General features: G+C 30.3%; 3 protein-coding genes across 3 annotated transcripts in view; all 3 read left to right on the top strand.

Moving 5' to 3' along the window:
• Positions 1–17,166, top strand: part of LOC100163624 (CCR4-NOT transcription complex subunit 6-like) — a 61,654-nt gene extending 44,488 nt beyond the window's left edge. Inside the window, exons 6-13 of the mRNA XM_001947345.5 lie at positions 2,800–2,868; positions 2,961–3,118; positions 4,493–4,647; positions 6,442–6,593; positions 12,973–13,191; positions 13,305–13,479; positions 13,542–13,681; positions 13,768–17,166. Of these exons, the coding sequence (XP_001947380.2) occupies positions 2,800–2,868; positions 2,961–3,118; positions 4,493–4,647; positions 6,442–6,593; positions 12,973–13,191; positions 13,305–13,479; positions 13,542–13,681; positions 13,768–13,850 (1,151 nt within the window). The 3' untranslated portion in view covers positions 13,851–17,166. The remainder of the gene's footprint in view (positions 1–2,799; positions 2,869–2,960; positions 3,119–4,492; positions 4,648–6,441; positions 6,594–12,972; positions 13,192–13,304; positions 13,480–13,541; positions 13,682–13,767) is intronic.
• On the top strand, positions 10,990–11,970 carry LOC100573918 (protein YIPF7). The gene has a single exon (XM_003242825.4). The coding sequence runs from the start codon at positions 11,182–11,184 to the stop codon at positions 11,881–11,883; it is 702 nt and encodes a 233-aa protein (XP_003242873.1). The 5' UTR covers positions 10,990–11,181; the 3' UTR covers positions 11,884–11,970.
• A 4,629-nt stretch (positions 17,167–21,795) lies between the features above and the next one.
• Positions 21,796–24,657, top strand: part of LOC100573268 — a 4,790-nt gene continuing 1,928 nt past the window's right edge. Inside the window, exons 1-2 of the mRNA XM_003242821.4 lie at positions 21,796–22,574; positions 24,227–24,460. Coding sequence (XP_003242869.1) covers positions 22,445–22,574; positions 24,227–24,460 — 364 coding nt within the window. The 5' untranslated portion in view covers positions 21,796–22,444. The remainder of the gene's footprint in view (positions 22,575–24,226; positions 24,461–24,657) is intronic.

Raw genomic sequence — 24,657 nt, 5'->3', positions numbered from 1 at the left:
TTGGATGGATTAGAACACGCGCTCACGTAACGGACAGTTTTTGTCGGATCTGAAACGGGAGAATAAAACAACAAAAATAATATACAAAACAAACACTATAAAGACGAGTAAAATATTAATAATAATACGCACTGACTGTGTGTGCATGGTGTATACAGGGTGATTCTTTTAAAGGTATTTTATTGAAAAGTTCTTAAGTCAATGAAAAACAACATTATATATAATACAAAAATTATAGTTCTTAGCACAGTCGACTCTCGGTAATTTGAAGTTCAGAGGGGATAGTGGGGGGGGGGGAATTAGACTTACTAAAAATGTTGAGTTATAAAAATTTTAATGACGTGTTATTGTTGTTATTTGGAGAGGAATTTTATTTGTTCGAGATATGGAGAATTTCAAGTTACCGGGGAGTAAACTAAATTTTTATCCTTGTCGTTTTAAATTTTTTACTTTTTTGAATGACAGCATACATTAATTATTGTAATTCCATATTCTCGATTCCAAAGCGGAATATTTTTCTGAGAATTTCAGTATGTCAATATAAAAATTGGATTTAGAACATATAGTTAATTAAAGTGAATATTAGTAGTAAATATTGATGTATCAAAATTCTTGGAAATATAATCAGTTTCGTATAGTATGAAATTAATAATGGATGCTGTCTCATTCAAAAAAGTAAAAACTTAAAAATGCTAACGGTGAAAATAGCAAATATTATACATATTTTATTTATTGTAAATTATAATTTTTCTTTAAAGATGTCGTTTTGTAATGACCTCAATCGTGTAAGATAAAATAACGCTGATCCTTTTTGAGAAAACGAGCGTTTACCTTTAACATAATCACCTTGTATATACGGTTATAAACACTGGTAGCCGATATACGTAAACGTAGATCGTGTGCGTGATATTACGCGCGTTATTGTTTTTGCGCGTCACGTCTCCGTATTATTATATTGTAATATATTTATTATGTGTCGAAATCTGTCTCGGAGGACCGTCGACCGCTTGTCAGCGCGAGTTTGACGCCGTATAGTATAATAATAATTATTATTATTGTATTATTACACTGTAAGCGGAGCATAATATTATTATCTTTGCATGGCATTATGACGTGCACTATACAACGCACACACGAATACGGCGCAATTGTTTGTATTTTTTTAGAAACATTTTTTTTTCGTCATAAACTCATAACCATACGCGGTTACCAGAGGACACAATGGAGTTGGCGGGTGCACGCTCTCTCTCTCTCTCTCTCTCTACTTGTTGTGTATAATATAGCGCGTAAAAAAACGATAATTAAAATATTTATCAGTGCGGACAGAAATAATTATCATTTTAATAAAATTGTTCTTGATTTTTTTTTTTTGCTTTTCACTAGTCGTACCACAATGTCTTCCTATTAGCCCGAAATTGAAACTTTGCTTAAATGCATTTTGACTTGCCGCGCACGAATATTGATTATAAATACGATATAATACAATTTTATAATCAATGATACGCGTTATACATATTATTGTGTATGGCCATCAACCCAGTGCGACGATTACGTTAAACTATTTTATTTCTCGCTCATCTGTAGTCGGTTGAATTGAACCCGAAGTAATAACGCCAGACGCAGCATTTGTTTTTATGTATTATAATTTATTTATAATTTATTTATAACGTGTTAATGTTTAACGTATACTATGCGATTTAACCTTACTCGTCTGCATATACGCATATATTTAGGTATGAATATTAAATTACTATCCAACGAGAGAACCTAATCGCGTGTTCGTATTTTAGAAGGGATGGGATGCAGGGAGGTGAGAGACCGGCTTGCGCGGGTTTACAAATTAATTTATTGACCGATCAACGACGACAGTCAAGCGCGTGCTTCTATTATATACAATATGTGTGCATTTGTGATTGTATATATAAGGAAAAATTAACGAGATTGCATGCGATCGGCATACGTAATGCTCAATGAATATATTATTATTATTAAACTCGATTTCCAATCCGATTCGACGAGACTAAATTAATATATTGTATACATGCGTTTGTACATAATATACGAGAGCAGGCTTCAAAGACGATTTTGTCTGCAAATGAATATATTATAATTGCCTGTACAGACGACAATGACGACGGTCTGTGTGTGTATCTCTCACTCTTTTTTTCTCTCTATAGATAATAATATATAATAAAATATATTAAACACATCACACACGTGTGACATATAGTGTTTGTGCTTATGCGCACATGCTACCATTGAATTATGATGACGTGTGTATTAAAGTATAGTGTGTGTCTGACGTCCGTAGTTTAGATTTAGACAAGCTTATATCGACAAATGACAATAAATATTTCTGTTACCCGCGTGCGATGTGTTTATATTATAAATACCTACTCAAACTCTATGAATGATGTTTTTGTCTCGCCGAGTACAATGTGCTCGCTTGTGTGTTTGTGGATTGCGATTGAATTAATTTAGACATAATAATATATTATTATTATTATTATTTATGATTATTATCGTCGAAACAGTTTTTTATGATTACTTTTTTTTCGTTCCGTATAGGCGGTGGTGTGAGACTTTCACGCGGCGCGCCGGGAATAAGTCCTTTGACACGATTAATAATCGGATGAAAAAAAGAAATCATATCACTTGACACTTACTATTAATTATATATATACAGTTGCTTGTTATATATTTATATTTACGATTGTCATTAAACACTAGTGATATTAATATATTATTAATTAGAAATCTATTTACTTATTTCATTTTATTTTGTTGTTTTTTTTTCAGTGAGAGTACCTGTGCCGCCGGGAAGACCATGGATACCTCTATCTAGACCGAACAAGAATATTCCTTCCTGTGAGTCGCCGTAGTGTGTTATAATAATTTTAATTTATTTTGATTATTACTCGTTTTAAAACCTAACTTGTTAATCTTTATCCATGGTACAGGTCCAGTTACAGTGATGTGTTATAACGTTTTATGTGAGAAATATGCTACTACTCAGATGTACGGATATTGTCCATCTTGGGCCCTCTCCTGGGATTATAGGAAGAAAGTAATTTTAGGCGAAATCCGGCATTATACTGCCGATATTATCACTTTACAGGTACGTGCTTAGGCTAATGCTGTTAAATTATTTTCTTAGATTAGATAATTCTTTCTGTACACACATAATATACACGACGCAAATATTACAAAACATGATGGAAATTTTTTTGTAAAATATAATCTGTACTCTTTACGAATACCTAATATATTGTATACAGGGGCTAGGGTAACGGGTGAGCAAACCGTCTGGGCTTGGCGAAAATTTGGGCAATAACTTATAAGTAATTAATTATTAGCCCAAAATTGGGCTGAATTTTCTGTTTCCCCGGGGCCAATTTGTATTTCCCCGTCCACCCCTGATTGTCAGTATTAAGCAAGATTAATAATTAGATAGAATTTAAAGATTTAATTTTAATTTTCAAATTGTGTTCGACTTTATTAACACAGCTACAGTGACCAATAAAACTCTAATTTTTCTTATATACAATAGGTACTTTTGTATTTACAAAGAACTAAAATTAAGTAAGTACTAATATAATTGTTAATTATATCTTTTTCATTGAGTACTAATGTAGGTACACTTACATAAATAAGATTTTACAACAATTTATTGGATTTCTTGATTTTCGGATAATAAATGAAATTATATACCTAACTATTTTGACGCGATTTTCTACCCTTCTATTCCCCAAAGCTGTGTAGATTTTGATTTAAAAAAAATATAATATTATGTATAGGTATTTATATTTTGTATATTCCGTCTCAACATATTGTATAAAAATATCAGAATTGTATAATATAAAATCTTAGTCGTTTTTCATAAAAAAAAATAATACCTAATTACAAAGATCAAAGATGTAATTAGTAGAATAAAATATACTAAACTTTTGTTTGTAAATGAATTGAAAAGAGTAAATATATAATATTGAAACCTCTATTTTCATGTGGGTATACATATACATATACAATATACTTTAAAATGTAGATGTATCAGCATTTTTAAAAATAATTTTAGTTTTGCTCAATGCAATTGTTTAAGTCTAACTGGTGGAGTACTAATTTTATCATTTTTCAGTTTAATTGTATATGCATATCATGCGAACATGTTAACTGCGAGTAGGTACCTACATTGTATCACAGCTTTAGTGTCGCATAGATTATCAATACTTGTATTTTATAATCGATAGTAGCTGTCATTATTATATAGTAGGTATATAAAGGCATCAAAATAAAAACGCGATAAATTGTATTCAATCCTGGTTAATTAATATTGTATCTATGCGTGTCACCAATAAATCATTAGTAATGACAGTAATTGTTAATTAATTAATTATTTATTTTTATCAACACATTACTTATACGCACAACTTAGACATAATATACTTTGATGACTTCAAAATGTATAATTAATGCGTTTTATTTGAATTTTCAGGAGGTCGAAACGGATCAATTTTACAATTTCTTTTTGCCGGAGCTTAAGAAGGACGGCTACGATGGCGTATTCTCCCCCAAGTCAAGAGCTAAGACTATGTCCGAAAACGACCGTAAACGAGTAGATGGATGTGCAATATTCTTCCGAGCGATCAAGTTAGTATATCATTATTATTCACTACTGTGTACAATATATACATATATTTTATGTTCTGGTTGTGATCATGACTTGTGTCAAAGCCTTGGGGTATACGGCTCCATTTATAATAATTATAAGCGGTTTTTGACACACATGTATCAGGTTTGATAACTTATACCAATTAAATACGTGTTTACTGTATATACATATCTCCTTCGGATTTCCAATATTGGAAACGAATCCGAGACCACTTTTGATCGGTATACAATAACGACAACAATCGCACTTGGACGGAATAATTCGGGTAGTCGGCGTTTTGGTAAATTTGTTACCTTCGAACTACATGAACTAATTTCTTATTTTGCTATAGCTGCCTATATGTATAGGTATATATTCATATTTTGATTGAGCACAACTTTGATTTTATCCTTGTCGGACGTCACTGTATATTATACAGTGTATTAGTTACTATAATAAAATATTGGGAGATTATTATAGCAGTTAATATAGTAAACACTCATTATCTTAAAAAATATAAACGTATATAAGTATAAAAAATATATTTTTTTTACAACATTTGTAAAAACTACACTATTTTCCAAGTATTTATATGTATATTGTATGTTTACATTTTTTAAGATTTGTGTGCTTAAAAATGTGCATATTCTACTATAGTATATTTTGTATAAAAATCTGGGCCTTACTTGAAAATTGTAATTACTTCGCAATAGTACTTATACTTGTTTTAAATTCGATTCTTATATATCAAAATTCTCAGAAATATATTGAACTTCGGAATATGAAATCAAAATGTATATAATGTATTCATCAAAGTCAAATTCTTAAAAAATACAACGATTAAAATAGTAAAAGTATTTTCAAAAACGTTTATACTTTCCAATAGATAATGAGTGTCAGGCGTTAGCTATTAAAAATAATCGCTATATGTAGTGGTATGATCACTCTGTTATGTGTGTATATTATTCGTAAAAATGTTTCGGTCGTTTATAATTTTTAAGAACACGTGGTTTTACAGGATTTTAAAAATCACCTTATTCTCACCGTCTTCTACTGCTGGCAGTGGCGTACTTACAATTTTAGGGGCATTGTTATACAGCTGTACGAAGACGAGTTTAAACTGTTCGATTTGCCGTCAACGTGTACAATAATGTGTTGTAACACTTCTGCAGTTGACTACTAAAGAGGTTGGCGTAGAAATAGTAAAACCGATTGGGACAGTCGCTGTATACCTAATTTAGACATAATGTATTATATAAATATACTTTTGCTTAGATATTATTAAACTTACTAATATGTGTATATTGTATACTATAGTATTTAATCAATTTATAATTTAAAAAAATATATCATTCTTGAACCTTTTTCCAATATATGATATTTAGGTCTTTTATACATATTTATCTGGTAATTTTTTTATATTTAATTTCTATCTTTTGCGTTATTAACAATAGTTAATACATATTTTATACTCGATTAAACCCCGTTTTTGGCAGTTAGGTTAAGTAGTAAACTCGTTATTGTCACTCTATAAAGGCAATCAATTTAAATTTTATTCGTATTTAGAAAAGTAAGTACCTGTTCATAGGTAGATTATTACGTATAGACGTATATTCCACGATAATGTGTACGCAAGTCGCGGGTGGATGTTATGGGTAACGATAATGTCTTGTACATCAAGTACCTATTAATTGTTTTTAATCTGTCAATAAATCAAATTACGTTTGTTCTTTGAAATGTGTCTATAATGTGTTTATACACTGAACAACTATCCTCGTATTTTTTTTTTATAGATTTACGTTAATCAAAGAACATCTGATAGAATTCAATCAACTGGCAATGGCCAATTCGAGTGGTTCGGACGACATGCTCAACCGAGTTATGCCCAGAGACAACATCGGTCTGGCTGCCTTATTGAAAACCAACGAAACCGCATGGGAAAACTGTAAGTCGACTACGCCAGGTGTAGTTTTCCTATTTGTACCAATACATATAAATGTATTATTTATGTATAGTGTATATTAGTCTCATCTGGCTGCTGAGGGTAGATATTGAAACGTGTATATGCATATGCATACACACACACACACACACACACACACACACACACACACACACACATAAATACATACGAGCATCGAGAAGTATGCATGCATCGGTCTTATTAAATATACGTCTGTGTATGGTTCACGTATACTTTGTGTATTATATGTAGGTATATATTAATGAACAACGTTTTAATGTACGATTGCAAACGGAATATTCATAATTCTTGCGTTCGTTTCGCGTGCTATGAAGACACGCGCAAAATATAGGCCTCCTCGCGGTCGCAATAAACGTTTATCATCGTGTTTCGATTTAACTCGCTGTACCTATCACAAACTCACGCACACACGCGTGCATATTGGCATATAGGTATATTTTCATGCGCGTATAATATACTCATTTCAAGGATATAAGTAAAAGATTTCGCGCTATGATAAGTCGATAACGCCCATTATGTACGTGCGCGTTATTGCCAACACGCACACACACGCATATACCCGTGCATTATATATATATATATAATAGTGTATACTGTATATCATGTATGGATACTTATAACATGCGCGCCCGTTAACTCGAATGTGTATATTATATATAATAATATATAGGTAGTTTGGAATTATGTAGGATAATGCGCGCGCGACGATGATCAATAGAATCGTTAACTCGTATATTGTATATAATAATATATTCGTACTATATAATATGTGCGTATAATATACCTCCCATATAATAATAATAGGTAATAATAATAATAATATAACAGCATTATGATCGGCGTGGAGACGACGTGTATAATGATAATAATAAGTGAAAGTCAGTAGGGCCCTGGGGTCGTCATTAGCAATTGAATAGGTCAATATATTGCTCCGGACGGACACTGAGCCGGAGTATAGGTAGGTATATATTAAATACGCCGCGCGTATTTTGACGTAATTTTCAATAATAAGATCGTGTATTATAATAATACGTGCTATAAAGATTTCGGTTTCAATCGCGCACTCGTTAAAATAATATGTAGAAAATGATGTATTATATTTTTAATACACGCTACTCGATCGTTATAATGATAAAGTTGTATATAGTTGTATGGACGCAATTTGATTTTAAAAACACTAATAGGAACGTATACATATCCTCTCACACACACACACACACACACACACACACACACACACACACAGACATACGCATACCTATACATATATATACATGCATAATATGATATATCACGCATGTAGGTATACACATGCGCGTTCGCATTAATAAAAAAAATGCATTCTTTTCGAGGTGCGTGCGATCGTCTAGTTTTCATCCCACCGTCGTCACACGTGTCGGATGCAATAGATTTCGTTGTACGTCATGAAACAAATACAAAATTACGCCTTTCCATGCTTGTCCAATATAAACTCTAACACGGCATACGACAATGCATTTGTTAAAAATCGAAATTTCCGTTGTCATCGCGAATGCAACAGACCAATCGTTTATATATTGATTTCGTCGTATTGTGCACAATGCACATGTTATCACAAAATATATAGCTAATACGTTATAATCTGTCGTAGGTGTTAATCAGTATACGCATAAGTAGACCATAATATAGCCGTCTTCGGTGGCGGGCGTAAGAAATTAATTTTGATTGTTCAGCGTGAAATCGCAATGATGAAGTAGACATATATACCTATTATTATACATAATATGCAGTGTAACGTGTATATAGAACGTATAATTATATATATCATATAGGTACCGTGCCGGCGAGATGGTCTTCGTCGTACCAACCTATATAGTTTGTTTGAACGAAATAATACAATCGAGAAAACGATTAATTAATTCCTTTCTTAAGTACACAACGACGCGACGCGCGTGTCTCGAGTGAGATCCTTTATTGTGCACAGACACGTAAATAATATGTGCAATACCGACTGCATGGGCTCTAATTCGTTTAAGAGGATGTCAGCGCACTATTCGTTTTCTCTCTCTAGCCCACGCGCAACATAGACAAAACGCGTTTACGCAAAATCATTTTTTCTATGCACTTAAGTAATTTTAGAGTAAAGTCACCTATTACAAAAAAGATAGAGAATAATATTTTTCAGGGAATGACATATCGATTTTATATTTTATTATTATTTGGCTTTGTATTCGACTTTCAAAATAAATAAAAAAATGTTCTAAATTTAAATGATGCTTAAATTGTTTTGAGACAATATTTAGACAAATCGATATGTCATTCCCTCAAAAGTATTATTCTCTATCACTTTTGTCATGGGTAACTTTACTCTAAGGTTACTTTAACACATTAGAACACAAAGTTAAATAACTCAAAAACTATTGGTACGAATTTTGATTCTGATACGTAAAATGTTTATAAAAATTATCCACTGAATAATTTATAGTTGAAAATGGGGGTTCTTCTTTGAAGTTTATACGTTTGTATTGCTACTCCTTAAGTAGTACAAAAAATCTCAAAAATTTGAAAATATGGTTTTTAACTACCTAGGTTAATTAAAAATTTCGAAAGAGAGATTTTAAATAACTGCATTATTGAAGAAAAAAGAGGGTATAACACCCTGTATATTCGCCCAGAGGCAATACTAAACTACTAGCGCCCCTCCCCTGCTCCTACCCAATGCCCCGTACACATGAAAATACTTGGCAATTTTTACTTAAAAATAATGATTTTATATTTTTCACCTTGCTTATAGCTGCTGGTGTTTTGTGAACTGTTGAATTAAATTACAATCGATTTAATTTAACGTGCTGGTAATAGTAACTTCTATAATAATATACCTATTGGCTATTATAATATAGTATTATATTTATATCCACGACGGCTAATGCAGCATTTGAATTCTTCCTATCGAGTGAATGCGCGTGTATTAGTTGGTTTTTGCGTTTCCCGAACATGCGGTGAGGTGTATTATACGCTCGTTATAAATCATAACTCTCTTTGTCTTGTGCGATTTATTATGTTATCGTTGTTGTCGGTATACATAATACTTAATGTACGTAAATTATATGTAATATAAGTAGTATGATTTTTTAGTTTCATACTACTAATATAATATATTATTATGTATATTATTGACATGCGCTTGTGATAGTTTCATACAGGCTTCAACACCTTTCGGTCGGAGTGAGTTATGTGTGCCTCTCGTATGACGTATATATTATATATTGTATAAACTATTATATGATATGGTAAATTTGTTTTGCGCTCCAACCCTTTGATAATCGCTGTGTGCCGTATATATATAAACGTATTACAATAATAAAAAAACACACTCGTGATATGCAGGGTCGAGTACCTATACTAAATATGATCAAAGGTCGGCGGAGCTCTAAGTCCTAACCACGATGTAGAGAAGATATCTTATCTTCAATAACATTATCTTCAAACGACAATAACGTTATTTTTCACAATTTGATTATTCATCTATCATCAGCTATGGTTTGACCTAATCCGTTCAGGCATCATGCCTTGTACAGTAGTTAGTAGTACATTAGTATTTGATACCACAAAATATGTTTTTTCACTATGATATGAATCAACCACTATTATACTTGTACATTATACATTTATACATAATATAAATATTAAATAACATATTTATAGGATATTATATTTTATCAAAAATTAAAATCTGTACTATATTATAATATGCAACGTTTGGGAATTAAATCATTTAAACGGCAATGCGTATTGATAGATTTCGGTCGATATTTGGAGATAGTTAAACCAGCTATTTAATATTATAATATTATCCATAAATATACATCTTGTGCCTAGCAAACGAGATTTTTTCGCGTAAAAATTTTGCGACAAAAATAGTATTTTAATACACTTAAAAAACCGATGGTTTTCGTGTCTGATTTCTCGACACTCGCGGTAAACTTCCGCCGGATTCGCACTCGCCGGTCTAAAGTTTAAACGTTTTGCAAAAAAAAAAAAGATCAAAATGGCGAGTTCCTGAACCGTTATTATATGCTCATCCCGCGCACATGACCGCGAAAACCGGAAATTCACCTTGTACAATACTTTGCGCCGAATTGCCGCACCTCATTTAGTCGTTTCGCGTAGTACCTAACGCCTAATCCGATTAGCGATAAACCAGTTTAATGATAATGATATACTAATTAATATTGATAAATATTTCGACACCAAAACCGGCGGAAGATCGACGACACCGCAGCCTCAAGCCTGGCGTTGATCCGGTTTTGTACGTCACGACGTTTTCGTTGCCGCGCGTGGCTGCCCTGTATGTTATCATAGAATACGCAAACGTTATCAATTATCGTGTTGTTAATTTGTTATTCGACAATTTTTTTGTGTATACTACGGTACAATCGTCGTTTCACATTCAGCGTATGTCATGTCACGGATTCCGATACGTCTAAACATCTTTAGCGGTCCGCTTGCGGCGTGTGTTCGTTTCGTCCGTGATCCCTACACCAAAATTGTATAAGCATTTACGGTAACCATGAACCCGAATCAATACTACCCGGACAACTCGTACTTCGTGTCCGACGACAATCTCAACTTCCACGCCGGTTCGTATCCCAACTACGATCAGAGTTTTGACAGCTATTCGCAACCGGCCCAGTTTAACCAGCCAGGCGCCTCGTCATGGCAGCCTGCACCTACTACGAACTTCACTGGCGAAGAAGACGAACCTCCTCTGCTCGAAGAGCTCGGCATTGACCTCAACAAAATCATCATTCGCCTGATGCACTCTCTGGACCCGACCGGCAAGTGTGGTGTGGTGCTAGGCGATTATGACGTGATCGGACCAATCGCGTTGTACCTGACTTACACGTCGCTGCTACTGTTGGCCGGTGGCAAGCTAATGTTCAGCTACATATACGGTTTGGCAGTGTTAACGTCGGTGTGCATGTATGGCTTACTCTGGGCCATGACCGATTCGTCAGAAGTCACATTGACATCCACGTTTTCTGTACTGGGCTACTCTTTTACGCCTGTTGTACTGGTGGCGTTGCTTGCTGTGTTCGTTAACCTCAAGAACATATTTGGTGCCATCATCGTATTGGCGGCCGTGGTCTGGAGCAGTATGAATGCAGCCAGAGTGTTTGTTGCCATGTTCGGCAACTCTGATCAGAAGTATTTAATGGCTTATCCGTGTGCAATAATCTGTGGTTTATACACACTGTTTATTTTGTATTGAAATTATTAATGTTCATTAATTTAAATGTTACATATACCTAATTATTATATATTTTTTTCTTTTAATATATTTATATACAATAATATATAACGTTGTACAATGTTTATTTCTACTATACCGGTTCACTGTGCATTTACTGTTCTAAATGTGATACCTATCTTATGAACATAGCATATTAAGAATTTTCAAGTTTATTGAACAAAACATATGTTTCATCATTTATCATCAGGTGAGACATCAGCACTACGAATAAAACTTATTTCACTGATAAAAATAACTTATTTCCCTATGGATTTTATTATATGAATAAACATTTATATCTCTTACTTGTAAAAACAAGTAATGCATAGACGCAGAGTAGGTAGTCATGAAGTAGTGAAGTATTTAGCTATTTGATTTTAGGTAGGTATTGCCATTTTTGTCATATTGTCATAATATTAAATAGTATGTATACGCTACATATGTTTACAAATGTCGTATAAATTAAAATATGAAATTGAAGTACATTGTTATTGGTCATTTAAAGTAAAACAATAAAATCCTTTTGATTAATGATTCATGTTGTATTTTTCATTAGTTTTTTAATATATTTTTCAGAAATGTATTATTATCTAATAAAACAATAATATTCTTTATCGAGTTTTTTATTTTGAATTTAAGTTAGTCTCTTGTTGACACATGAGACTATGAAAGTTTTTTTTTTTTTTTACTTATTTGAAGTAATCTACAATCTATACATTTCTTAGTATAATAAGTAGGTTTGATAGGTGACAAGTAAGAGTGATGTGAATAATAAGATTAGGGAAGATACCCAGTGGTAACACTCTGAAAACTATGAAAGTTACAAGCAATAATATGAATATAATAGTATACAATAAATATTATTTAATATAAATATGGGTAACATACTTGTGAATAATGAATAAAATAAAATAAAAAAATGTTTTAACAATATTAATACAGTTTGATGACCCATGTCATTTATTTATAAAACTTTAAATGTTTGAAATTAAATACATTTATTATTAATGTGTAAATATATTATGAACTGGAGTGCATACAATTTACTAAGTATACATTGTTATTTAGCTCTGCCATCTGAAGTCCAACAGCCTATACTTGTTTGTACCGCACACATACATTGGGATCCAGAATTCTGTGATGTCAAGCTCATACAAATCATGATGTTATCAAATGAATTGAACACTATACTAGAAGATGCTAACCGCAATTATCGTAATGTGAATCATCATCAACCGCCAATACAGCTGTTACTGTGTGGGGATTTCAATTCATTGCCTGACTCTGGTATAACATTTTTTTGACTAGTGCAGTTGTGTGTTATTAATTATTAATTATTAATTATTAATTATTAATGGATTAAACTTTGGTTTGTTTTCATTTGTTCTCTATTTACTTAGGAGTGATAGAATTTTTGTCCGCTGGTAAAGTATCATCGGATCATCAAGACTTTAAAGATCTGCAGTACAAGACACTTCTACATAAAATTTCTACGTGCGATAGACCCAACGAGTTTATGCATTCCTTTAAGTTATCTTCTGCTTACGAAAACATAATGCCATTTACAAATTATACGTGTGTTATATGATAACGTAGTTTTGTTGATCTATTTTTGATATTTAAAATTTATATTTTAGATTCAATTTTAAAGGCATCATTGATTATATTTTCTACACTAGACAGACAATGACGCCACTTGGTTTGCTTGGCCCATTAGCTCCTGAATGGTTCAAAGACAATAAAGTACTCGGTTGTCCACATCCTCATATACCATCTGGTAAATATCTATTGGAACACATCATTCTATAATAAGTTTCAGTAACTTCAATGGTTATAATTGATACCTGCAATTTTAATTTTCAGATCATTTTCCGTTGTTAGTAGAATTCGAGTTATCGCCAAATGCACACCAAAGCAATTCAAATGGATTGATTGGCCGAAGGTAGCCTCAACGTCGGTTGAAAACCGTCAAAAAACATTAATCGCCAATATATTAAGCGTACGTACCTGCTACGAACACTCACTACATCCTTTGTACCACAATAACAGTAAATCATTTAAATTACTGTACCTATCCTCTTTTAACATATGTCATTGACTTCATATGCAAATAATAATCTGTTTAAAACAAAAAAAAATCCCATGACTACATTTTTTCTTAGTTATTTTTATGAACAAATGATAAATTGAAAAAAGTAATAAGAAGAAAATGTATCAAAATGAAACAAAAATTAGTTGTGAATTATTATTATATTACTTAGCTATTTTTCATCTTAGTTTATTTTATCTACGTAAAATATCTCTCCCTACCCCTAATTTATTTTCAAATGTTTGTATACAACACCATAGAGAAATTCTGACAAATATTTGTTGAAAACCTTTTGTTTTACTTATTAATTACAATTATTATTATTGCAATGACTATTTTTTTTTTTATATATGATAAAATGTTGTCACTTTTATTTTTACCTAAAATAATTAAATTTGCATTTATTTTAATAATGCTCGAAATAAATGTTTTTTTGGCAACATTTTTTCATCAATAATATTTTTTTGTATGAATTGTGAATTATTCTCATAATGCTAAAAAGACATTCAACTGATATTTAATATTTTAATTTAAAAATCCCATCATAGATAATCTACTGGTTTTTTTCCTCCTGTATACATTATATGAATTTAGTATTCTGATCATCTGTATTATTGTGAAACGTTATAATGTTAATGAATAATTTTCATTTAATACCTATGTAATAAATGTTATCATTGTAATGAAAATATAAGATCTACTTACCATAAAAAACATAACCGTATTGCAACTGATTTCTGAAGTATATTAATTGTCAACAATAGAAAGGCACAGTAACACGTATAAATGTCTCATTATTTTTATTATTTTTTATTATACCCTCAATATCAGTATTCAAATATGATTTGTAATTTTTAAACTATGTCCTAAGATTTTATGTAAAATTATAATTTGTATTTCTTAATGTAGTGATAAATAAATTAAAGTTTACTGCTAATAGATTTTCAATAGACTACATAAAAAATAACTATCTTATAATATAATAGCAATTGTCGATTTATGGAAATTGAGTACATATGGATAGATTATTTTTCTTGTATACCTACTTAATGAAATAATATTGTTATACTTGCAACATATAATATTTATATCGATCTGAAGCGCCGCATGAGATAATTCTCACAATGATTACAAAATGTACGCACATGTATTTATTATAATCATCATACCTATACTGTTAAGACTTAGTTTGTAAGTGTGTTGTTGTTGATGTATAATATAATGTGACAATTTTTTTCCACGTGTTACAGAGACATGTATAATTATGACATATTGTTATGTATGAGTTAAGGCTAATTAACTTAGTGCTCTCATACCTCAGTGGCTTTCTCGGTACTTGGACATTAAACCTTTTTTTTTGTCCCACAAATACCTGCAATTTTTCTTTCGTTCTCGATTCTTATTATTTAAAAGTTTTGAAAAATTCTTTCAACTGTCGCCTGAAAACCGAGAATGCTGACTTTATAAAGCTATAGGTAATGTTAATGACCCACCTATTAGCCTTATGATGTAGGATAAAATAATATAATAATATGTTTATTTTTTTTTTTAAACATGTATTATCGTCGTCATTCCGAACGCGTTTTTAGTTTTTTAGTGTTTTGTAGCCCTCCTATGCTTTTATAACAAAACTCTATAATATATTAAAGTCTAAGTGACGCATGGACAAAGCGGAGTCGAACATGCTATAAAGCATCCTTTTAGGCCTCTATACTTTCTCGCAGTAACCTGTTTAGTACTTACTTATCACAGTTATCTGTGTTCCGTGGAAATGTTGAAATTACATTAAATATTTGATCAACTGTATCCAGATAAAATTATCAAAACGAAGAAAATTTGAGTATTGGATTGAAGCTTTTTACACTTTTTTTTTGGGGGGGGGGGCGCTAATTTTAAATTTGGGAGTAAGCTGAAGTCTCCCTAATATTCAACAATTTATAGTTGAGCAAAAGTATCTACTCTAAGTCTATGTGAATATCTAATTATGTATTATTCATTTATTTGTTATACTTAATGATATCTGAGAAGAAATATTTTGAATTTAAAATGTACCTACTCAAACACTTCACACACTTTTTATACATAGCATACACTAGTTGTATTCAGTGTCAAAATGATTCTTCCAAGTACAATTTGTATACCTAATAAGAAATAAATGTACCTACATGTGGTATTGAGTAGGTATTAAAATTTTGGTTTACAATTTTTTTTTTTTGTTCAAATATCTACAAATAAATGTAATGTCTATAATGTATAACAGTTTTGAGTATTATAATCAAACACATTATTTATTTTGATGTAGGTACTATCACTACTTGAGAAATACTTCTGTGTATTTTTTTTTCTAGTATTTAATTATTTAAATAATTTTTCAAAACTATCCTTTGTACACAACACCGAATATTATACACATTTACGAAATTGTACCGCATTGTCGGCGGACGTTTTTTCCTATATACCTAATATTTTATGATGTGTATAATACCTATAGACGAACGCACATACTTACTTATTATGATGTACAGGTATATGTACCTACACTATACGAAACCATAGTATAGTATTAGGCACTTAATAAAATACGACTTGTCGCATGAAGTGCAGTCGTGCTGGTCTCGCGCCCTCCCGATTCTCACCCCTCTGTAGATAATTATCCCATACCCCTAAGATGTTGTGCCCGGTATTCCTATACCAATATACCGCCGACGTTGTCGTTTCGATTTAAGAGAATAATAATATTAATATATTACAATAGATTTTAAGTGACATTAAACTATAAATAGGTAAATATTATAATATCATTTAGATCGTTAATTATACCGAGCAGAGATCAACTGCGCACTAAGTATAATATAGGTTCCAATTGTACATACTATATAATATATATCATTGCAATCGTATGTGTGTATGTATAATAATTAAACAATACTAATGTTTTATGTACTGTCGCCAATGATGTATGTATAATACCAATGTATGTGTTATATACTATATATTATGTGCTGTAAATATATATTATATTTATATATAAATGTGTGTGTGTCATATATACCTATATTCATGTATCATTATTTATTACGATGATGTGCGTCTCGTATTAAATTATATACATATAGGTGTCCCAATCGATGTCAAAAACAAATACCTGATATAATATATTAATATAACAATAACATTATTCTTTTGTTTTATTTTATTAATATTGTGTTTTGTGTGCATGTGTGTCTATTATATTATCATGATATTTTTTTCCAAATGAATTTCGAAAGTAAAACTGATACCTAATACCGTTACAAAATTGTAGTATTGCACCTATTGGCTATTAGACCTGTAAAGTCAATGTGAAAATCCTGCAAGTTGTGTAGCTACAATTTAGGTATGAGTGTATGTCTGCAAGACTCACTAAAATTGGTTTAATTTGCGCTCGTACGCATAGTAGATATTGTTGTTAAATAATTAAATACCTAAATATTACAATAAATAATTTAACAAATATTAATTTTTTTATATCAAATAAAAATTTAAGGTCAATAATATTATGCGTATCTAATCTAGTTTAACATATTTAATATTTATAATATAAAATTTTTTTATCAAGAAAATAACTGAAATGTTAGTATCGTTATAGTATTAGATTATTTTTATTTTTATTTTAGTATTAATATTTACTTATAAAACCATAAAAACAATAAATTTCAAAAAAAATGTTTAACTTAATGAGGATTATTTTTAAATAAATTGAGGAAAGCTAAGTTATTTTAACCGTCAATTAAACAAGTTATGTTCATAAGTTAATAAGAAAATTAACTTTTTAACTTTTTAAGTAGTTAATGTCCACTTTTGCCTATAAGATAGACTAGAGTATATACCGAAATCTGACCCGGTATTGTATTACATAATTTATTTTGTCAGCTCTATGAACCGATAAAAATAATTTAATAATGTTACTTACATATTACAACTTATTGCATTTCTGTAAGTACTAATAATAGCTACCTACTTAGTATATACCTAATAATCACCAACACAATAATTTTAATAAAAACAATATCAATAAAAATAGGTAGGTACCTAGGTACACGATAGTTTACAAATCTAGATTAATTATTAATATGTTTAAATTATTACTTTAATGTATCCGAAGAAGGCTGTTAATTATGTTATCTATGAGTTCGCCCGTTTTGATGGTTGTGATTGCTTACTTCTTACTTCTTAGTTATACGGTGTTTTTCAGCTCCAATATAATATTGTGTCACATTAGTCATAAGTCATAACTCATAACACAGTATATCTTTTATCACTTGAAAGTTGTGAAAATGTTTACACGACATAATTTATTCAATACAAAATTGTAGCGTCGGGTGAAAATATATTAATCATGAATTCAAAGTTTGTTTACAGTCAATTTAGTATTTTATTTTATGTATAGGTAACTACACATTACAAAAATCGAATAAATAACGCACTGACGAAACCACATTATTCGTCCAAACGTCTATTTCACGGTCAACAAAGTGTACTAGCGTGTTAAATTTTATTAATGTGTTATTGTGTAAGTCCCTTATGTAGTAGATATTTGATAATATAAAATACTGATCGAAAACTCTAAACAGTTTATAAATTATAATGTATTACTGTTGGTTTCGACTAGGCATAATTCTAATTTGAATTAAAAAATAGATTAGAAGCCGCGTGTCCGAGCTTTGAGCCACAAAAATTTCTTAGCTGGTAAAGATTTTTCAGAGGAAGTCAATGGGTCATCAAAGAATTAAACATAATATACAAAATCAGGAACGGCCTGGGATAAAAAATCAGTCCGGGAAAATGTATTACCTAGGTCATATAGGTCACATTTCTTTGTCTACGTCATAGGTGTAACTATATAGGTGGATTGTGGTGAGGGGGCCGATCATATAATATTATGAATATGATATGGCCATCATAATTTTGCAAAAATGTAACTTACTGGTACCGTAATCTTTCTATCTTACAGTTAGTTATAAAGGCTAACAGTTCGTCTGATCAGTGAACTCAAATTTAACACATCCATTACAGTGACTTACTCAATATGACGAGGTACACTTAGAGATGTAAGCTTGAACATTTTCAATTGAAAATTTCTAAAAATTTACTTTTTTTGTACTTTTCTTAAATTAATTAATTTTTAAGTTTAAATATATTTAAATACTTTATAAAATTACTGTTTCATTTTTATTTACATTGTAACAAGTATAACGTCAGAGTCAAACAAAACACTAATAATAAAAAAAAATATTATTTGGGTAAAATTGAGGAAGTGACTCAAACAAAAAATTACCTCCATTAAAAATTGAAAAATCAATATAATTGTAACAAAACGATTATACACTCATAATTTATACTGAAGTAAAAATACAAAATTTTTAATAAAAGATAAAAATGCACATTTATTACCGAGTTCAATATTATATATTGATATAGGTAGGTATATATTATACATATATATTTAATGATTTGTATTTTGAATTTACTATATTATGTTCATTAGAATAATACCAAAATTATATTAAAATGGTTAAATGGTAATAAAATTACATATTTAAAAATATACTACAACTATATAATATCAAAAGATTTATTAAGAAATTAATATGATAAATTATAAAATTTTCACCAAAATAAATTCTCATGAAAATTTACATCACTAGGTAACTATATATTATAACATTATATATTATCAAAACGATGTATTTTATTTCATCCCGACCAGTATAAAATATGTAGTGCCACGTTTCGAATATTTTACGAAAATAAAAATATGTAATAGGTTTTCTAGTAGTCTATATAAATGTGTCACAACTGAGTATCTCTTAACATCGAGAAAAACTATATATTTTTTTTAAGTAGAAAGATAGTTATTTTGAATAGTTGTATAATATAAATTATAATACTGTTGATGATCGATATTAAAATATTTATGAAAAATTACAATTATTATTCATAATATTAGTATAGGTACCTATAATTACCTACAACTGTAGAATATAAAATTCCACATACCCACTCGAATAGTCGTGAAACTCAAATAATGAATGTTTTCAGTAATGATAATGTCACTGGTCTGTCAAAGGAGTGCGGATTTAACATTATAATATATTACTATATCATACTAACTTGTCATCTAGTTTTTCACAGTGTGCTGCGGACAGGATCCATATATTGCTGATCAGTGATCCACCGCAGGCCCATGCGTTACTCTTGGGGTTCATGTTATAGCCCAACAAAGCCTAAACAAAAAAATTTCAAATACATTTCTAACCTACTAATACATGTCCATTGCTTAACATCAATGCGTTTCGTATTTTTAGTATTATTATTATTATTATTATTATTACTACATTACCATGTGCGGAAATTCTTTTGGATCGGTCCTGGTATACCGTTCACGATTATAAGGTTAAAACATCGTGACAATCTTTAACTTTGATAATGTGGTTGTGGCCCACCAATAATACAGGATCCTTTATATAACTGTAAACCATTATGCATTGGCATAATTCCATTTATTTTTTACAGGTGCAGGACTTTCAGGCGCGTATTTAGGGGGGGGGGGGGCAAGTTTGCCATGTTACCCGGGATGACAAAATTTTCAGAATCAAAATTTGTATGAGTAGTTTTTTGAGTTATTTTACTTTGTGCTCTAATAGGATAAAAGGTCTATATTAATGGGTTTATATATATGGGGCTAGGTAACTTGAACATTTTATTCATTAATAGGTATATTAATCCATCAACATTAATAATTTGTAAAAATGACCCAAGTATAATAAATACTAGTTTCAATGTTACGTCTATTTTATATTTTTTTAAAACCATTTTTAAGGACTACTATCCTTGATAAAAACATTTTAATAACTAAGAAACTACTCATACGAATTTTGAATTGTGTGAATACATAGAAATGTTCAAAAAAACTATCCACTAAAATAATTTCCAGTAGAAAGGGGGGAAGAGGTTCTCATTTGAAAACAGTAGTACAAAAAGTACATTGAGTAATACCAAAAAACTCAAGAATTTAAAAATTCCATCTAGGTAAACGCGCATAGGTAAACCATACGTAAAATGTTTTTTCTATACTACACTTTTATTCATTGTAAGTCCAAAATAGGTTGTCGAGCTTCGCCAAATTTGCTTTGACACTGTCCATGACTACAGCCCAATTTACTAAATTTTCAGAATTGAGTCACTAGAGCAGAGGTGAAAAAGTGTTGACCTACGTTTTATCCAGAGATTATTAGATGGTCACATTGGTGCAGCACCTATTGCCTATTAGAAAGACTATATTAATTTCACATATCGTCACATCGATATTCTTTTTTTCTGATTAAAATTTATAACAATATATTGATAATATTATAATTTATTGTCTGATTTTTATATTTTTGGACAATATTGATTTAACTTTTAATTAGATTTTTAACATAATTTTTCGCTTTTTTTTCAATTTAAAATATCTATTTATATTTTTATTTTTATTTATAACTACGAGAAACCTATCATCGTTCACGCAGCTATTTAACATGTCTATCTTCTAAAACGAAATATTATTCATTTATTAATATGTAAGTAATTTCATAATATAAACAAGAACAACACACGCCTATCGGATATTGTTGAATTTTAAATTTTAATTATTTTTTTCAAATTTCTAATCAAATTGTGTAATAGGTATAAACAATATAAATCGATTATTATTTTGATATAAACATTATAGATTACAATTTTTTCGATTTAAATATACATTTTGAATGTATATCATTAAATAAAATATTTGACTTTGATATCACTTTTGATTCTTTAGATGATTTTAACGATTTTTATACAGATATTTCAAATCGATTTCAAATCCTGCCCGCTGTAGGTTCCAGGTTCTACCAGGTCTCGGGATCAAATCGTTTTACCTATACTAGCCGGAGTAACGTCTCCAAATTTTCCCCTCTAACACGCTCGATGCGGTTGTCCAATGATCAATGTTTCGTACCGAGTTTCCCCATAATGGATATTAAGATTATAATAGATATTCGTTGGTTCATACAAATTCACCATGGTTAAGTCAATTTTCCCGTTATCATTTGTACACATTATTTACACTTTTCCAAAATAAGACACCTGCCATGGCGCTAGTATTCACGTGTATCTGTTAAACATATCATCATAATATGACTATGTTTAAACAATTAAGTAAAAAAAAAACATATTGCGTACTATATTATAATACCGTATTTATGCCATATGGGAATACGACACAAACTGTCTTAACGTTCTCAAGGTAACGATTGTTTATTTTTTATGTTGTATTGTTTCATATTTGATTATAATACGTAAAAACCGTAAATAATACAAATTTATTAATATTTAATAATATTATTATTTGCCACTAATATAATAACCAACTAATCCGCGAGCAACGCCATGACCGTGAATTCCGAAAAACCATTCGATGATTTTGGCTGTCTGGAATTGTTATTGTTTTACTACGGCATCAGCAAAACCATCGTATTCTGGACGAATGTTTTGTGGATCTCTTGCGCCTTGATCAACGGTAATCTGTAGCTCAATGTAATATGGGTGATTTTTAGTGATGGTAAAATGCTATTTATTTAAATAGCAATGGCTATTGCTATTGCTATTGTAAAAGCAGTGAATTAGTTGTATAGCAGTGACAAATAGCAGCTACTGCTATTTTGTATTTTTCTATACACACCATTACTGAATCGTTATTATCACCGTTTATCGTATATTTTACTATTCATCCTGATGTTGATATTTGGCGGGTGGATGGATAATATATGAAACTATTAAATAATGGCTGCTAATATTTGTAAAATATATATTTTTATAATTAAAAAATTGCACTTTGGCTATTACAAGAACAAAATATTGACAGATTCATAACAAACGTATAGGATTACTGCATTATTTATCATATTAGCTGTACGACTTTAGTAATTATTGTTAATTTTAGTTTTATATTACCATATTAAATTGTATTATTTGGATACAGAATTTTATACATAATACTACATTATATAAACAAAGAGAAGAAAATATATATTTACTTATATTAATATTTTAGTTATGTGAGAATTGTATCAGTGATTGTAAAGTCCACCAATTTATAGGTAATGGATTTTAGGGTAGGATTTATAACATGTAAATTCCACGGATAGGTACTTTTTTTTATCTGAAAAAAATTTATTTTCCACCGGTATGTATTTTTGACCTGAAAAACTGTGGATGGTAAAATGTACAGATTAAAACTATTTTTAGTATAGCTATACACATCAACTGTCGACTGTATTATTTTTTTATTAATTTAATATTTATTATTTTATTTTAACTAACTGACTATCATCAATGTTGAATGTTATATGATTTTTAAAACTATTGTATTTAAATATAATATATGTATAATAAACCTGTACATCAGTTATTCAAGTACCTGTTACCTACACCATAATGTTAATTTTATAGGTATATGTAAAAAAATAACCAGTGGGATTTAAATTTTTTTACAAAATTTGGACGTATTAAAAATAAAAATTAAACTAGGCTAATAATTATTATGACTTAAATAAATGTTTTTACAATCAAAATATTTTTTCTAAAATTAAAATTTACAACTTACCTATTTTGAATTTTTATTTTCAGTATTACAAATAAAAATAAAAAATGTTATATCATACGTGTAGCGCAAAAGCCAATCAACTTTATTATAATATACTCAAAGAAAACATTTTTAAAAATATTGAATAGAACTAAAGTAACTTTTAAGGCCTTTGCCTGTTACATCCAGTATAAATGCATAGTATTATGTTACATTATAATCTCAGAAGTGAGTGCGAGTCGCGAGAATCAAATCCCATCACGGTTTACCTACCACTGCGCGGTTGCTAACCAAGCGATAAATCCTATCTGTGGTCATACCACATAGACATAACAGTAGGTACCTAATAATAACTAATAAGTATAATAACACACTGTACAGGCCTTTCCCCCCCTCCTCCCCATGTCCACATACATGGAAATCCCGAGCTTTTGATCGGAAATAATCAGCGTGCAGCTTATCTATTATTATGTACTTAATAATATATAAGTGTAAACTTTTATTTTTGACAAGAATATTGTAGGTAGTTTTATCGGACTATCAAACAAATCGGTCGTTTTTAGTCATTTAAGGAAACAATTTTCCAGGAAGTTTCGGTCAGTCGTGTTTCGCTGTGATTACGCACGCCGAAATGGTGGTCCAACGAATCTGTTCATTGTTCCGGATGAAACCCCTGGACATGAAACACTTCCAGGAGGATACGATGATAATGCGCCAACAGCGCCAACGCGAAAAGGTTCGCATCGCAAAAATCGAGTGGCTGAAACGTAAAATGTTCGAAGAGGAGATACAAAACGAAATCTCACATTTCATGTTTTACGGTAATTTCAGCGCTGAATCGTACCTATACTTTCCCGGGTGATATGGAAATGGGCAATAATATTAAAAACTACAATATCCAATAACGTTAAAAACACTATATTTTTCTATAGTACGCTCAACTCTAGAATATAATTCTATAATCTGGTCGCCTTCTGCAAATATTCATACTCAATGCCTCGAATCAATCCAAAACCGT

This window comes from Acyrthosiphon pisum, chromosome A3 (assembly GCF_005508785.2).
Source record: "Acyrthosiphon pisum isolate AL4f chromosome A3, pea_aphid_22Mar2018_4r6ur, whole genome shotgun sequence".
NCBI classification, from domain to species: domain Eukaryota; kingdom Metazoa; phylum Arthropoda; class Insecta; order Hemiptera; family Aphididae; genus Acyrthosiphon; species Acyrthosiphon pisum.
Note: the sequence above shows the minus strand (reverse complement) of the source record. Positions and strands in the feature narration are given on the sequence as shown.